Source organism: Lissotriton helveticus, chromosome 8 (assembly GCF_964261635.1).
Source record: "Lissotriton helveticus chromosome 8, aLisHel1.1, whole genome shotgun sequence".
NCBI classification, from domain to species: Eukaryota; Metazoa; Chordata; class Amphibia; order Caudata; family Salamandridae; genus Lissotriton; species Lissotriton helveticus.
The window spans coordinates 1,547,356,675-1,547,375,342 of record NC_136069.1 but is presented as its reverse complement, the minus strand read 5'-3'; the positions used below and the strand labels follow the sequence as shown (position 1 = coordinate 1,547,375,342).

Below are 18,668 nucleotides of genomic sequence, written 5' to 3'. Positions count from 1 at the left end.
CACCAAAATTGTAAGTTTACTTTTCTGAATAAGGCTCAATATGTTCACAAATTTATCAATGTACATTTACCTGGTAGTGAACAAGGTGTTTGATGGCATTGTCCACACACCTGTCACAGAATGTTTGAAAGCAATTACAAGCGAGTAATGAAAAAATGGAGGCCAATGTGTAGTGTTTCCTTTTTTTGTAAACAAAAACCTATTGCTTTTAGAACATTATTCTTTCATCACTTTATGGGATTCATTATTCATAACCATTTGAGTAGTTGCATTATAGTAGCCTAAGACAGTTTCTCTTGAATATGACAACGGAGCGGGATCCCATTTTCTTCCATTTCACGCAGATGGTGTCGTAAAGCATGATTAATAATCGTAATGTTATTACATATTACATTCACAAGTTGATTTATCTTTTTTATTCTTTGTAAGATGCTGCTTTCTTTCTCATGATTCCTTAACTGTAAATATTATGAAATGAAAAATTATATTTATATAGCGTGTACATACCCGGGGGCCTCGCAGCGCTTCTGTATAGGAAATTATTCTGTCTGTTTTTTCCCAAATTCCTTCTTGTTTTGCACTATAGTAGACACTGTTTCAGCTATTCCTCCACTGGTACTAAAATAATTGACCCTCTGTGGATTTAATCCTTAAAGTGTTTTCCGAAGCATACTTATTTCTTTTCTTAATTATATATTGTATCTGATGCATCCCCTTGGGAATGCACGCCTTAGGAAATACTTAATTGTATATTTCCCTTTAAGGCATAAAGTTTAATTTTTTTCTGACCCTAATGTTTTTCTGAGGATTCTAGGCTAACATAAGGCTGTGGATTGTAAAACCACAAAAGAAAGCCACAGATTTCTAGAGGTGAAAAAAGCTATGTTTGTGCGTAATAGTGCTTGAGGTCTAACCAAGTAGCAACAGACGGCAGTACAGGAGGCTTGAAGGCATTGGTATAATTCAAATTTCTTACAGTGAGGTAGGATCTCTCTTTGAGTGATGTAGAGAAGTGGGTCTTCAGTTCCTTTCTGATTTGTGGGACGGGTGGAGCAGTTCTTATGTCGGTGAGGATGCTGTTGCAGATCCTAGGTACATGGACGGGAAGGCCTACCTTCTGTGCTTTTTCTCTCTATTGCAGGATTTGCAGTCTATCTGGCAATGATCTGGCTTTTGATGTGGCACTGTCCACTTAAGGTGGCTATTTTCTGAGCCAGATAAGCAGGGGTGCCGTTTTTGGTGCCTTTAAGTGATCGCAGCTTGTTTTGAATATAATGCGGCCTTGAAACAGGGAGCCTTGTGGGGCCTTCAGAATCTTGTGATGTGGTCAGGCCTCTTCAGACTTTTGGTTAGACGGGCTGCAGCATGTGTTAGTGCTTTTCAGAGGTGCGATTAGCATATTATAGTATTGTGTATTACCTCAATTTTATTTTTCTTCTACCTGCCACTTTTTGCCTGCTTATTAAGTAATACCTTTTCTAACTGTCATTTTATAGCTCCAACTTCTCTTGATAGTTCCTATTCTATTAATCTCCAGAATCCCACTTCCACGTCGTTCTTAAGCCCTTTCTTGCCTTTATTCCTCCTCAAACTTCTCTGCATTCTCTTCATTTGATTAATTTGGCTATTGCTCACTCGTAGCAGTACTGCTGATGCCGTGTTACCACCCTTGTTCTTGTACACTTGCAGGTCCATAAAAGCCCCATTTGTAAAGAGACCCTCGAAAAATTAGATAGCCATACCTTTCAATGCATTTTCAGAAGCAGGGTACATGTTATATTTAATAAGGGTGACTAGGGTACTCTGTTTCCAACCTATCTTGCTATTTCTCACTGGGCCCAATTAGTTACTCCATTCACATACATCTTCTCTTGGAACAGTTGCCCTTTACTACACTACTGCTAACAAGTGTGGTTCAGATAATTTCTTTCTTCCTCACGTTTTGAGGAGATCTGTTCACCAAACAAGTATTTAATATAATGCGCTTGTGAGACTAGCTAATATAGAAGTAGAGTGGCACTGACAGACACCCCTCTCACTATTGGTTGAATCAAAACCTCCTATTTGATACATTGCTTCTTGCTCCTCCATATCCATCTCACAACACCTGTATAAGGTGGTGAAAGACTTTACTTGGTATGCGGATAGGGATTTACAGTATTACCTACCATCTTGATGAGCGCGAGTGCCCTAGCAACCACTGGTGAAGCAATAACAAGCATTGCATTTGCCTTTTGAGTTTCTTTAAGGCTGTCCCAAAGTTCTGCCTTAGCATCTCCACTCCATAACTAGTCACATATCCCTTCAGCTCTCCATCTAAGTGGGTACTCTCCATCGAAGACAGTGCTGTCCTTAAGTTTGAAGAATTCTGACTTGTTCCAGTTAATTTTTTAAGCCAGAATAACCTCTAAATTTAATGACATCATTAATAATAGGGCCACATTAGTCTAATGGTGTTGGATATACAACACAATGGTGTAATCATAGAAAGATAGCAAAATAGGTCTCCCTCTATTGTAGGACCGACCTTTGAGTGAAAGTCGTAGAGCAGACACACCAGAGGCTTTATCGGCAGAGATCAAAGGAGACAAGAGACAGCCTTGGCGAATGCCCCACCTATGGGAATAGCATCCGAATAGAGACTATTCAGTTTTACACAAGCCAAGGGACCTACTTGTATACAATAAGTTTATTAAACTCAAAATTATTTACCCAGGCCCATAAGCCTGAGCAACTTCTGTAGAACTGGCCTGCACCGAGCAGTGCATCAAATGCCTGCTCGGTGTGAAGTAAGATGGTTGAGGCTAGTAAACTTTGGTCTGTCCGGTGTAGGATGGCCATCAATGTGCGCTAGTTAAAGGGTGTTGAACTTTGGGTAATAACCTGTATTTTTCAAAGAGTACCAACAGAGACTGGAATCTCGGTGCTAGAATTATAGCAAGAATTTTATTATCTACATTTAATAGCAAATGCAGTCCGTACATGGAGCATTGATAGGGATCGCTGCCTGGCGTTGGAAGTGTAGTGATTATGGCAGCAACTGCGGAATATACGTCCAGCATCCTGGGAGCCAGGATATCATAGAACTCCTTACAAAATTCCACTGTGAGACCCTCACCTCCTGGGGCTTTACCATTAGCAAAACTATCTATCGCACTCAATTGTGAGGAGGGGGGGCATTGAGAAGCTCACACATTTCTCCTTCAGTCCAGGCAAGACAAATATAATTTCTAAAAACCTGCTATTTCACAGATTGAGTATGTCAACTATGACACATACAGTCTCACGTAATATTGCCTGAAGCTATGAAAAATAATAGATAGCCGTGTTGTAATTGAGCCACTACCTGTAAAAATGCCCAGTGTGTGCATATTGTCATTATGAAATGAATTAAATGAAATTTGTACTTGTAAAGCACACTTATACACCAACTGGGGTGTCCTGGCGCTGTACGCATACCGCTGTGGAATCCTTCCTGGCTTTTCCCTGGGAAATGTCCACTCTTGGGCACCCCCAAGGTGAAGCCAGGCATCCCAGCGCTGTTGGGGCCGTTGTGGAGATTAAGCAAGCTATTGCCCAGAGTTGCAGAGTGGGACCCATGATTAGAATAGGCACTGAGACGAGAATTATCGGGTCCGAGGAAATTGAGCCCAAGACCCGCCGAGGCGGGAATTGAACCCTGGTCCCGGGCCAGACCTCTGCATCAGGGTCTGCGGCTCTAACCATTGAGCCACACTTCTCCACTTCTCCATTATAGGCCTTCATTATCCATGCTACATTTTTCCCAGATGATCGCCTTCTCCTAATATCTCTGTCCTAGGTGTTCCTGCCTAAATACAATACTTTGTGGGTCTATGACTCCCAGAATTCATTTAGTGTGTCCTGTAACTTAAGTAGTATGGCTTTACCCTTGCATGAGTTAGTCTCTCTCAAGATTTTTATCTATGTACACAGTGATCCTAGAATACTTGCCTCTTTGGAAATGTACATGCCCCTTATGTGTGCTTTGAACGCTTCCTACATCGTTTCCAAGTCAAACACCAAATCCTCATTGAGCCAAAAGAATTCCAGAATACCAGATGTAACCTCTAATATTTAATCCTCTGCCGAAGGCGAGGGTTATCCACTGAGAGCAACACTGGAGGAGTGGTCTTTTAAGGTTCTAGATTGAATAGTTACTTCTCGAACATTCACCATTAAGGATCGCGAAGCAAGCCATAAAACATTTTGGGAACTTGTATCATGTAGTGACCAGTAGTATGTGTATTCAATAACCACAGAATGTAGAGCTCTCCACGCGTCTACTAAGTTGCACAGTTGCATGGTATGGGACATCACATTGTTCGCTTTCAGGGGCAATATACGAGTGCCAGCAGTTCTATCTTGCTGCAGAATCGGTGCTTAATTGAAGTCTCCCCACAACATTAGCATGTCGTCCGCTCTGAGATACGATACTTTTTTTTTTTTTTTTTTAGCTCCGAGTCATTTAAGCCTAACCTAGTCGAAAAATTCTAGGGCATCAAGATTGGGGACATATATATCTATCAGTACCATCGGCATTGAGTCAAATCACCTCACAACCATTATTACGCACCCCTGTTAATCTCCTATCTATTCCTGTACTGTTCAGTTAATACATTTTCATAGGCGAGTCACCACCCTCCATGGAGTAGGTTGAGTGCAAAGAAAAATACCTATAGTAGCTCCAAGTAGAAGCAAATTTGATTGTGTTAATGGTGAGATGTGTTTCTCTTGCAGTAGATCCACATCAATCTTATGGTGATCATGGTAAGCGAGTACTTGACCAGGTTTAATCAGGATGTTAATCCACGGTATATTCCAACCCCGTGCCATTTAAGAATACAGACAAGCTGTTTAATAAATCCTACCATAATGAAGTAGCTACATTACTTAAAGAAATAAAAGAAAGTTTGTATTGATGGGTAAAGCGACACCTTAGCCACAAGAATACATTAATTGAAGGAGCAACTTAACAAACATGAAATTATCCTGACTGCAGCTAAAGTGAGCAGGCCATCATCTGCAGTGCACTCCACACCTGGGGGTGTCCCAGAGCACTCATCTGGCCCATGGTAATTAGTATCTCCCATTGCAAGATAATCCTGCTACTTAAACATCCAGAAAATAACAATAGCACTGAAGAAAACATCAAAAAGTGGTCCAAAAGCATGCAGTACTTCAGACCAAGGTGAGCGATTATTATAAGTGGCAAAATAATAAGTTATTGATACTGCTTTGTCTCCTAAACATCCAGAGACAACACACTTATGCAGAAGACTATATAGAACTCATTTGACTTGTCTGGCTATCAGGAATTACTGTTAATGGAAACATAATATGCAGGTACTCCTTGTCACCCTCAGCCAGCATCTACAGTTCGCTGCCCCAAGAATGGATCCTTGACTACTGGAACTGAATCTCGTACCCTCCCTGAGCTTCAGATTTGTTTCGATAAAATACAGTGCTGATTCTGGCTGACTGAAAAAATGCACATTTTCATTATGCTCAACTCAATTTGGCTGAGTGTAGCATTAAGTATTTGATGGACTTCTTGCATAGTAGCTTCTTGACCACTAGTAATGATCTTCTGGCGTCTTGTACCAATGGCATAAATTCAGGATAAAATGCTTTGGAGGAAGCACTGTATTGGAAGTTGTCGTGTATTGTCCATGTTGTTGGGCAGGTATGCACTTATTGGTCTTGGGGTTTTGTGCTCTATCCCCAATAAACACCTGCATCTCATCCAAGCAGGGACTCCAACAGGGTCTCTACAAATTTTCCATATTGGTTACATTTTCAATTTCTGGCACCCCCATGATACTTCTGATATTTCTGCACAAGTGCCCTTCCAAGTCTTCGTTTTTCTGCTTCGCCATTTTAATATCCTGCACCAACATGGCAAAGGTATCCGTTGATTCTCGGGTGGAGTCTTCTACTTTGTAAATTCTCACTTTAGCTGCAGTCAGAAGCGTATCATGTTTGTTGAGTTGCTCCTTCAATTGATTTATTCTCATGGCTAAGGTATCTCTTCAATAGATCACAAACTTTCTTTTATTTCTTTAAGAAATGTAGCTACTTTTTAAATGTGCGTTTCAGTTTGCTTCTGATGCTAGTGTTCCCACTGTCCTCGTTTCTACTGTTTATCAAACTATAACTTTCGCTGTTTCTGCTCCCTTTTGGCCATTATGTTAGGTATCAACTAAATTAGTTTTTAGTCAATCAGATCTATCTTTGGGTGAGAGAGTGCAGTAATTGTGAATAAGAGGGTAAATTGGCCCACTGGCAGCAATGATCAGGTCTTCCTATCACTCAGTATATTGGAATTATCCACCAGAATAACAGACAAGTCTCAATAAAGGAGCAGTGGTACAGTGTCAACAGGGGAAGTGACATTATCTGGGGACGCTGCATAGCACAGTTACTACAAACAACACAGTAGGTGGATATACTGCTGCCCGAACAGCCCAGCTGGATTTTCATCGAATGCTACCAGGCTGACTGCAGTGCTAGGCCCTGGTGTGCTGGCCATGGCCCAACACCCTCACCTCAAGAACCAGCCTATCTGATAGAGACTTCTAGCTGTAGATTCCTTACTTTAGAATTATCCTCCTGCATCAGACTGGATCCAAAAAACCTTGGTGAGCAGTACCCTGTGTTCCGGTAGGTGGCATCGGTCGGCTCCGCGTTGTCGGGCACGCAGGAAGTGAAATGCAAAATGTCTATATAGGTTCCATCCCAACGCGCTGACGTCAGTTCTTTTCTTTCCGCGACAGTCAGCGCAGATCAAGAGAGAACTACATCTTAGTCTATTTTTTTTCTACTAACTTTTTTCAAACTTTTGTTGAGTTTTTTGAGGTTTTCCTCCAGGTATGTCCTCTCTGAAGGTCGGCTTCAAGCCCTGTAGCACCTGTCACCACTTGAAGTCGGTGAGGGACCCACATCTTTTTTTAGGGCTCGGGGCGGAGCGCCGAGATTCTATTAGTACAGAAAGAAAAAAAAGTGTGTTAGGGGCTCTGGAGACACATTCCTGACTTTTTTTTATTATCTGAATGGTGATTTGTCTTCGCGGTGATGTATTTTTAGTAGTCTTGATGCTATTGGGCAGTTGTAATTTTCCGGCGCCATCTTGGGCATTTTTCCTGCGGTTACGTGCTCGGAAGTGCATTAATCTTAATTAGGAGCTGTCAGGGTGGCCGTGTAATGCATTCCAGATGGTGTGCGCGTTCACCATAGAGCAGTGCTTTTGTCGGGCGCGCGGCGCGTCCTCCTCACTGCTGGCTGGGAGCTGATCGCGGCGCATGCTGCGAGCACTTCCATTGGGCTCATGGGAAATTCACTTTCCGAGGCGTCCAGTTAGGTCATCACCGTCACGGTGACAGCATGGAAGAAAGTCAGCTCAAGGCTCATGCCATGTATCAGGCTGGCTCGAGCGCCCATCTTTTCGGAATTGTCATTCCCAGCCTTGTGCGCACACGCGAAAGACGCACGTGCGGCATCTGGGCAATGTTTACAAAGCGCGCGCGGTTGTTTCATAAGAGCAGTTGGAGGCTGGTTCCATTGAGGAAGCAACTGGATAGCCAGACATCCCCTGAACCTCAGGGAACGGCAGTCCTCTGTGTTTGCTCTCGATGATGGCTGCCCCTCGAGAACTCCCTTTCAAATTAAAGGAGAGGCATTCAGAGACTGACAATCATACCCATTTTAGAATCTGCATTGAAAAAAATAAAAGTAGTACCCCATTTAAGCGTTTCTGAGTGGCAGTGGTCAAACTACCCTCTTCATGTTAGCTAAAGATGTTGCATAGACATGCAGATGGTGTAGCCAGATTTTCTGGTTTAATGTTCTCGGTCACAATAGGAACGTTTTTTTTTTGTTGTTGTTCGCTGTCTGTGGGACTGCCTCTTTACAGGTTTAATTTTCAACATTTCTAAAGATTTTTTTTCCGTCTGAGACAGTCAGAGCAAAATAATTGCAGTAATGAGCTAAGGCAATCTTCTGCAGACACGCCATGGCTCCAGAAAGGCTGTAGGTGGGGGCAAGGCGGAACTTCTATCATAGAACACATATCACTGATTGTTCACAATGATGTCTTCATAAACCACTTCTGGCATATCCTAGGCACCTTCCTGGCGCTCTCTCTCTCCCTTCCCCCTCCCCTCTCGCGCTCTGTCCTTTATTTTGTGTTTTCTTCCTTGCTCTGCCTTTCTTGTCTCTGTTTTTTTATCTTTCTTTTGCTACTTGTTCTTCATATCTTTCATTATTTTTCTCTTTATTTCTGATGTGGTGCTTCTGTCTCTCATTTCTCTGCCTGTTTTTTATATTTTCCACGTTTGTTTCTTTTCGTCTTGCTTTACTTCTATTTTTTGTTCACTACTTATTTGTTCTGACTTTTAAGACTTCTACTCCTCAAACGCTTTCTTTTGTTTCTTCTTTCTTATCTATCCATCTATTTATCTATCTTTCTCTCACCTTTTTTACCCTTTTCTCTTTTTTCTATATTTCTTCCTACCTCCCCTCTTTTATTTCAAATATCCTTGATTTTATCTTGTTCACTAACTACCATCATTCATTCCTTCCTTCCTTCCTCCCTCCATTTCCATGCAACGTGCTCCCTCCATTTCCATTCAATATATATATATTCTTCGCTATAAAGTTAGCCCCTAAGAGAATAATGAGTGGAGTGACTTGTACGTCCGCTCGCTCCCCCTCTGCGATGCGTCAGTCCGTACATTGCATCTTCACTGGTCGAAGTTACTGCACTGAATGCTGCTTCATGCAATGCTTCTGAGGGCTGACACTGCGCATGTAGTAGTGAGTAGTGAGTAGAGTAGAGTAGAGTAGAGAGTAGAGTAGTGAGTAGTGAGTGCAGAGTAGTGAGTATAGTGAGTAGAGTAGAGTAGTGAGTAGAGTAGTGAGTAGTGAGTGCAGAGTAGTGAGTAGTGAGTAGAGTAGAGTAGTGAGTAGGACATCACAGGCAGCAGCTGTGCAAGCTTCTTACACTCACAAGGAGACCACAGGCAGCTGAGTTGCAAGCTTCTCCCACTCACAAGAAGGACATCACAAACAGCAGCGGTGCAAGCTTCTCACACTCACAAGAAGGACATCACAAACAGCAGCGGTGCAAGCTTGTCACACTCACAAGAACGACATCACAGGCAGCAGCAGTGCAAGCTTCTTACACTCACAAGGAGACCACAGGCAGCAGCGGTGCAAGCTTCTCACACTCACAAGAAGGACATCACAGGCAGCAGCTGTGCAAGCTTCTTACACTCACAAGGAGACCACAGGCAGCTGAGGTGCAAGCTTCTCCCACTCACAAGAAGGACATCACAGGCAGCAGCAGTGCAAGCTTCTTACACTCACAAGGAGACCACAGGCAGCAGAGGTGCAAGCTTCTCACACTCACAAGAAGGACATCACAGGCAGTAACGGTGCAATATTCTCACACTCACAAGGAGATCACTGGCAGTACACACCACATGAACACACTCCATAACACATAGCAACAATACATTGGCATTTACAATGCCATTAGCTCAAACTCAAATAAATCCGAGCCCGATTGCATTTCTAATGCTTGTTTTTTTTTTTGTATAGTTTTATATAGCGCGAACTAGACCCGAACCGAATCAGGTATCAGAGCGCTTTACATAGAACAAGTTACGTTTTTACATGAGGACACACACACACTTTCATTTTTAGGCACGGGGAGATTAAGTGATTTGCCCAGAATCACAGGAGGTTTTTGGCGTCATTACCGAGACTCGAACCCAGATCCCCAGGTCCGAGGTCGAGCGCCTTAGCCGTTAGGCCAACTCCTCTCGTTTGCCTTTGGTGCCTCGAGCACGACCACAATCTAAAGACCTGCTTTAATTGCTGCACCATGAACCCAAAGGCCTTGAGGAAGCGGTCCCTGAAGCTCCTGGTGGCTCGACGTGCGATGCCGCAACGATCCAGGTCTGGTTGAGAGGAAGGTCTTGGACTCCGAGATCCTCGTCACACTCAGTCATCGGGTCATTTGCGTAAGTCCCTCGGGAAGAAGAAAATGTCAGAGATCTTTGCTTTCTCTTAGTCCGTCGGCTGACGAGACTAGGGAGTGTCGACATTCAAGGCCTGGCTCTGCAGTTGAGCCAGCGCCTGGGACGTCTCCATATCTCCGAGTTTCTGGGAGTCGTAGCAAACCCCACCCAATTGGGAACATTTTATGAGGCTATGTACCTCATATTTGGCTGGCCCGTTCCCTCTGGCATGTGTTTGTGCACCAAGGATTCAGGAGGGGCACTTGTGGCTCTGGCTTCGGTGCCAGTTGGGCCCCTTGGATCCACAGATGGATCCGGACCAGCGCCGGTCGTGCCACCTCAACCTTCCCCAATGCACATTCCGATGCAAATAATCCCGGGGCTGTCCCCATTCTGATCCCAGACTCGGACACTGAGCCGGAGGGGCGTTGCCGGACGCCGACTCCATCGCTGACTGAAGGATTCGGGGTAGAGTGGGAGGGGTCGTTTGACCCTGAAGAGTTCCAGCATTATGGCCCTATCCTGGACTGGTGTGAGGATTTGGAGTACACCAGCAGGCTTTATACCTCTACAGATACTGGCATGCTTTCTCCCCATACCGTGGCTATGGAGGAGGGAGCGTCATTTGCAACGGTGGTGAGGTCAGCAGAGGTCTTGGACCTTAGCTTGCCCTCATCTTGATAGAAGATCTTTAACCTAGAGTGTCCCCTTCTGTACCACTTCTCCAATTTCATGAAGCTCCGACTGACGTCCTGCTTGGGACTTGGTCCAAACCCAACACCTGAGCTCCTGTGAACAGGGCATTTACCCGCCACCATCGCCCCTCCCCAGTGCACCCAACTTTCTCAAGCAACAACCTACTCTGGAGAGGTTGGTGGTCCAAGCCCCCACTTTCCATATAAATACTGGCAAATTCCCAACCGCACCACCGGATCAGGATTCCAAGAGGCTGGACAACTTAGGCAAGAAGATGTTTTCTTTCAACAGCCTGGCACTGTGGTCCTTGAACACTGCATGCCTTTTGGGCTACTATTCCCATCCTCTGTGGGATACGGTTGTGCAGGTGCTGCCAACGGTCCCGGAGGAGGCCCGGCCTGTACTCTCCCAGGCGGTTGCCAATGAGAGAAAAATAGCTAAGTTCACGGTCAGATGTGGACTCTGCTCCATCGACTCACTGGGCAGAGCGGTTTAGTCTACAGTGGCCTTATGGATCCACGCCTGGTTGAGGACAGCTGGCTTTTCTGGGGATGTTAAAGCATTGTTTATGGATATGTCTTTTGACGGTTCCTGTCTCTTTGGAGACCAGGCATATTCAGTGCTGGAGCGCTTTAAGGACAGCAGGGCTACTGCCAAGTCCTTGGGCCATTCCATGGCCCCTCGTCACCCACAATCTGCCAATTCGCTCCTTTCATGGCCATGGACGGGGCTTCCAGCCGCGTCTGTACCCTCCCAGCCACTGCTGCACTCAAGCTTCACAGCCTCTGCGTGAACTAGGATGCGGTACCCACAGACCTTGTGGGACGTGCAGCCAGCGGTCAGTCCAGTCCACCACATCAGCTCCCCCTGGCAGCCGCTCCAAACCCTTACAAGTCTGCTCCTTACCATTATTGTCCCCTCAGAGGGCGGCAGGATCCGCCATCAGCTGCACCTCTGGCGGTCTATAACATTGGACCAATAGGTTTTGCAGATTGTCTGGAAGGGCTACCTCCTCCACTTCAAGACTACTCCTCCACCCATGCCACCTGCTTACGACAGGCTGACAGAGGATCATTTTTCTCTGCTCCATCAGGAAGTTATGGCTCTCTTCGCCAAGGGGGCCATAGAGAGGGTGCCGATGGCAGAAGTAGGTAGTGGTTGCTATTCTGCTACTTTCTGGTTCCCCAGAAGGACCTATGCCTTCGTCATTTCCTAGACCTATGCCCAATCATTTTCTTCCAGAAGGAGAAGTTTTAATTGCTCACTCTTGCTCATGTCTTGTCTGCCTTAGACCCATGAGATTGGATGGTAGCGTTGAACTTGCAGGATGTAATTTTCTACATTCCCATCCTGCCTGCCCACAGGCGTTACCTGCAGCTCACGGTGGGTCCCGAACATTTTAGGTTCTCTGTGCTCCGTTTTGTTATCACCAGCGCCCCTCAGTGTTCACCAAGTTGATGGCGGTGGTTGCGCCTCCCCTGCGGAGATCAGGGGTGCCAGATTTCCCCTATCTCAACGACTGGCTATTGAAGGCGGGCTCACCCCAGGCTCCCACTCCAGACTACGGCGGACCTCCTACATTTGCTGGGGTTCACTATTAACGTGCCAAAGCTGTATGGTGGTAAGACCCACCCTTTTATGATTTTTATAAATCAAATAAAAGTATATTATTCATTGTCACGTGCCAAAGTTGCACCTCACTTCTTCCCAGGCGCTCCCCTTCATCTGAGCTGTTCTGGATACAGTGCAGTTTTGGGCCTATCCTTCCGAATGACTAGTCCAGGATATTCGGGTTATGATACCGATGTTTCAGCTTCTGTCCTAGATTTTTGTGAGACTAACTCTGAGGCTGCTGGGCCTCATGGCCTACTGTATCCTGCTTGTGGCACGTGCCCGCTGGTAAATGCGGGCTCCGCAGCTGGACCTGAAGTTCCAGTGGGCACTGCATCATGGAAATCTCTCTGACATGGTCTAGAGCTGTTGAGCATGGCCATCAGTCCTCCGATCAGGCTGCCCCTTCGGGAGGATCTTGTGTCGCAGCAGTGGAGGGTTCTCCACCCGAAACCTGTCAACACTCCACGTTCTTGCTTGGCAGTTGAGCGTGGCATTTGACCGTACACCTGAAGTCTGCAGTGTTATTCTGGCAGCCAGGTGTACCTCTAGCAAAACTGTATACATCTACCATTGGGACAAGTTTGTGGCATGGTCTGCAGAAAACCAGGTTGACCCCCTTTCTCAGAATTGGCTCTTTATTCTTTCCCTTGCCCAGCAGGGTTCTGCCCTGGGCACCTTAGAGGGGCTATCTTTATGCTATCTCAGCCTTTCTGCGGTTGACTGACCAGCCATCCCTCTTCAAATCCCCTATTGTACATAGGTTCTTGAAAGGTTTGCAACAACATATGTTTCCTCCTTCTCTCTTTATCATGCCTCAGTGGGACCTTAACCACGTCCTGATGTTTCTGATGTGCACTCCCTTTAATCCCTTGCACAACTGTCCTCTCAGGCTCCTTACCATCAAGACGGCCTTCCTGTTGGAAATAACATCAGCCCGGAGTGGTCAGTAAGCTTCAAGCTTTGTTATCCAAGCCTCCATACCTTAACATCTACCCAGACATGCTGATCTTATGAACTAGAGCTTCTTTTGTCCTGAAACTCGTCACTCCCTTTCATGTAGGCCAGTCCATCACTCTGCCTACTTTTTGCACTCCGCCATTTCCCTCTAAGGATGAGGACCCACTTCACCGACTGGACCCAAAAAGAGTGTTGTTATTCTACCTTGACCGCATGAGAGTTCATGATGGACCACCAATCCTTCATCGGGTGTGTCGGAGCGAAGAAGGGAAAGACAGTGCAGAAGCTGTGCTCTGCATTAAAATCTGCTTCGCACTGGCCAAAAAGTAACTCCCTTGGGGTTTGCATGCTCATTACACCAGAGCCAAGGCTGTGACCACTGGAGCCCCAGCCCTAGACATCTGCCAGGCTGCAATGTGGGCTTGCTTGCATACGTTCACTAAACACTGCTGCCTAAACAGTCAGGTCTGTCGGAATGGGCACTTTGCCTGATTAGTCTTACAGACATTTTTTGTTACAACATTTTTACGCATACCCTTCTCCTGGGAGGTATTGCTTGGGTATCTGGTCTTAGGTGAAGAATCTGCTACTAGAAGTCTCTGACATGTTACTTACCTTCGCTAACACCTTATCTTGTAGCGACTCTATCTAGCCGCAGATTCCTTATCGACCCACCAATCCTCCCCGCCAGTGGTCAATTTGTAAAAAAAAAAAAAAGTGCTGGGGCTCTCGTCAGGAGGCAGCTTGCACCAGACCATTTCTCCTGTTAACGCCGCCTACAATAGAACCAAATACCATGAAAGTGGGGAGAGAATATGGTGTAATGGTCAAAGCCGTTGACTTTAGAGCTGGGGAATCAGGTTTGAGTCTCTGCATTGGCTCAACATTCTGTGATTCTGGGCAAATCACTTAATCTCCCCATGTATGTGTCCTTAACTGGTGCTCCTGTAAAGAACTGGTGTTGGTGATGAAGTGCCGGTGCTGAGCACCAGAAACCACTGGCTCAAATTAAACACTGCTCCCCGCTCTGCAAACAAAATTCTAGGGACAGGGCTTTCCTCTTTCATGGCTCTAGCTTTCCATTCCAGTGGCCAGTGTTCTTTGTACCTCCGTGCTCCTGGCGTGGAACATTGCGAAAAGTAACTGATGTCAATGCGCTGGCATGACGCCTATATAGGCACCACACGTCACTTCCTGTACGATTGATGAAGCCACACAAAGCTGATTGACGCCATCTACTGGCCCTCCGGTCTGCTGCACACAAACATTTTCCAGATCCTATCTGACGCCTTGCAATAATTCTAAGGTAAGGAATCTGCAGCTATATAGTCTCTACCAGATAAGGAGTTACCGAAGGTAAGTAACATGTCCTTTATTCCCACCGTGGTTACAGAGAACAGCCTCTGTATATGAAGGTAAATTGAGGTCCTCTGTAAGAACACAACTTCTAGAGCTGATTATGACAGTCAGTCCAATCACAGTTCTAGAAGTTTCAGTGTGCCATCATTACCCACTGTCTCGCACGCAAAGTGCCAATGGAATTCTGTGCTGCACCGGGCAGCACCCTTCCAAACAATAGTCATAGACCAGTTGTAGTTACCCCACAGGGCCTTAGCGCAAATCTGTAGTGTGCCATGTGCGCAGTACGTTGATATAGTGTGTGCCCAAACCAATAGCAGATGAAGCAGGCCAGTCCGCGCAGCCCAGTCCGCGCAGTTGCTGCAGACTAAGATGCAGCCACAGCTGCAGGTTGCCCATCCTTGATTTCTCAGGACCGACAGTCCCCGGTTGCGCACACGACAGGATCAACAGGCCTCCGACAGACTGTGACCCCCAACTGCTCCTCCAGGGCTGCCCAAGGCCAGTCGTGGGCCCGCCAGATGGACTCTATGGCACCCATTGCGGAGCAACTCCAGATTCCAGCAAGCACACTCAGAATAAGCCCCCATCAGGAGTATACCACAAGCTCTCCATAATGTGGACAAGAGTCCAAGTTGATGTCTGGAGCCTCACCAGTTCGGGCAAGCAGCAATGAACAGCGGGCAGCAGGGCTAGTAATTGCAGCTTCTACGGTTGGGCCAAGAGACCTCTCCTCTGAGACCGCCATGTTGCACGGTTCTCTGGTGCCCCCTGTTCAAATTTAAGATCAAGAGGCATAACTGAACATGAAAGACCTTTTGCATTGAGGGTATTTGCTCAATGACACCATGGTCTAGTCTTACTTTTGTGTGTGGTTCATTGAGAAGAATTATATTTTTCGTACGGTCGCCGAAGCAAAAAATTGACATTTTGTTGAAAAATGTGGGCAGAATGAGCAATGGATCTTCAAACATAGGTTCTGTGGTCATCTCTGCTTTTGACAATACTGAAATTGCATAGAAATGAAGGGAAAAAGTGTCCAGTTTCTGTAATGCCAAAATGTTTTTGCTCCACTCGCTCTACAGCGGGTTGTAAATGTCTGGCACAGCGAGTGGAACAGGAAGTACCATGTTTCTGCGAACAAGTTGTTACGACTGATCTCAATGTTTGAGGAGGAACGGCTTGGCTTGTACTATTGACTAACTCTTCAGTGTGGACCACAGGCCACTACTGAAGCAGTATGCGTGATTGACATGTAGCACTTCCATGTTGTTTAAATAGGGTTACCGCATGACAGCTACTGCACTTATATGGTAGGAGTTGTTAAACGGAGGCTGTTATAAGTGGGAAATTCTGTGAGAGCGTAAAATATTTCTCTTCGTTTTAGAATATTTTGACTATTCTTAGGTCAGTGCTTGGGAAATGGAGCAGTGTTTGCCTCACAGGATATGAAAACTGGAGTATTTACTTATATAAATCTGCCCATGACCAGACCCGCCCATACTCCAAACCACAAGTTATTTACTCTCACTATCTCGTTTGTAAGGGTGGAAATGTTTGCAAAGCAGATTAAGTGCTAGTCATTTCTTCAGTATATTTCACTTTAACTTGACATTAGAATCAGGAAGGTGAGTTAAGATCAACAAACAACCAGCAACAATGTGCTGTATTAAAGCATGGAAACCTCAAAATATGACTGTCTTTCCATCTTTTGTATTTGTAGTGTGTGGAAAACTTGACAAAAATCCAAACTGAGTTCTTCGACACAGTCAAAGACTTGGCCAAAGCCAAGAAGAAGTACCTGGAGACTGAGCAGATGGCTAATGCGGTGCGGGAAAAAGCCGACATCGAGGCTAAGTATGTTTCTTGTTCTCAAAAATACTATTCTGAGTCGTATATTTGATGCCACAAGCCCGTTGTATACATCTGTTTGCCAACATGTACAGCAAAATATCTTATTGACTGTCTAAAATGTTGGGGTCACTCATTCTGGACAGATTTTCTCACACTTTGATATAAGCTTCAGTTATTGGTGAACGCAACATCACTAGCCCTAGTCGTGTGCCCCTAGACTACTTTATATTTGTTTTTAATAAGCTACTTTAGGGGTCTTTTGAATTTCTTACCGTTTTAACTTTCCCAAACTTGAGATGGTTTAATTTGAAATTCTGCTTTAATCAAATGAGTCTTTTTTCCTTCATTCAGTCATTTATTCAGCTTCTTTGTAGTACATGTATGACTATTTACTCAGAATGAAGGTAACCGTCCCTTGAAGTACTGCATGCTCAAGAATCTGTTGCCACTCCCTTGCCTAAATCAAAGATTACATTTGTTGAGTAGAAACGCTGAAACTAGCAAGTGTGATGGCCTTTGTGATTCACTTTATGGTATATGTTAAGTTATATGTTGCTTAAACCTGAGTGTATTTCCAGATCCCTCATTGGATTGGCTGGCGGGGAGATGTTTTAGGAGTATGAACTTCGCATCCAATATTCCATAGAATTAGGTTATACTTTTGGGGCTCGAGTGGGAAAGGTCAGTGGGATCTTCCTCCCAAATTCCCAGCAGCATTGTTCTAGGGTCCAGGTTACATTTGAAATCCATTATATCTCCAGGTTGGTAATTTATCAACTTCAACAATGTCTTTATCTTAGAACACTCTCCAGTGATAGAATGTGCTAACCTGACCCCAACCCATAAGACACAAGTCGGTAGGTGATCTATGAAAACGTAATCATGTGTTCTCTTGTGTAACATACCCTATAAAGTAACTTTATTTGCATCAGTCTGAAACCAAATCATAATTCCTCTTTCATAAGGTATCTGATGTTTAACTCCTAGTAACCCATTAGCTTTTTTTTTTAAAGAAAAAACATTGTTTGACCGGGTTTGTGGCTAAATTCTACATTTCTTCGACAATGCTTCATGGGGTGGAAATTGATTAAAGTTCTCAGTACTTTTTGACTAAATATTGTTGATAATTAGGGCTCTCGGTTTTATGGTATTTGTTTTTTTTAATTTCTGTCTGCATTTATCTATATTTTGTTGTTGTCATCTTATCAGTATTCATCCATATTTATTGTGTGTTCTGTGAATAAAATGAAGTTGTAAAATGGTATATTTTCACTTTTATTTAACTATTCAATGTTCACGCATACTTTGACGACTGTCGGGTTTTAGCAAATTAAACAGCCAAATACAACATGACAATACACCCACAGGTAAATACATATTCATATTATACTTCAGTGGATGTAGTAGACATATGTTGTTATTTAAGGATGTCTCACCTTGTTTTTTAACTCCCCACACCATCCATCTGCTCAGCTGTTAGCCTGGAATTGATGAAAGACAATATTAAAACTCACTGAAAAGAAGTCCAATTTTCTGTATTTTTCCATTAAAAAAATAAATACAGACAGGAAACATATTGCTATCTTTCTGTATTTATGTGTCAAAATCATATAAAACGGAAAAATTAGAACCTTATTTATAATTTAATACCAGAGATGATATTTTATCAAATTAATTTTTGTGTTTCAGATTTCTGCTACGTATTCTGTTGTGGTCACTGTGTCTAGAATCGATTGATTATTTTTTGCACTTGTGAGATGTGCAATATTGCATATTTGATTGCGGTGTTGCGATTTATGTTTCATAGGGCATAGGACTCTCAGAAAAACCCTAGAAATGCACAGGGTGCTTTATGTACAGCTACACTATGCATCTGTACCAGAGGTGGTGGATTGATGATGAGGGATGCCAGAGAAGAGCCATTGTGAAAAACCCCAGTATTGTGAGAAGCAGCTAAGCTGACAAGTCTAGTTACAATAATGGAGTCTGGAAACAATAGTGGAATTCAGAAGTTCAGTTCTTTTGGGGAAAATTAATATACCCAGTCTAGAAATTGGTGAAATAGCAACGGCACGCCCTTCTTAGGAGAAGACAGCCCCCCAAGAAGGTCTTGAGTCCCCCAGGTGCTCAGTATCCTAAGCACGACTT

The 18,668-nt window shown here is 44.5% G+C and overlaps 1 protein-coding gene across 7 annotated transcripts in view; it reads left to right on the top strand.

Moving 5' to 3' along the window:
* Positions 1-18,668, top strand: part of FCHSD2 (FCH and double SH3 domains 2) — a 502,468-nt gene that overhangs the window by 252,934 nt on the left and 230,866 nt on the right. For all 7 annotated transcript variants that reach the window (XM_078658542.1, XM_078658546.1, XM_078658544.1 and 4 more), the window contains one exon: positions 16,390-16,523. In XM_078658542.1, coding sequence (XP_078514668.1) covers positions 16,390-16,523 — 134 coding nt within the window. The remainder of the gene's footprint in view (positions 1-16,389; positions 16,524-18,668) is intronic.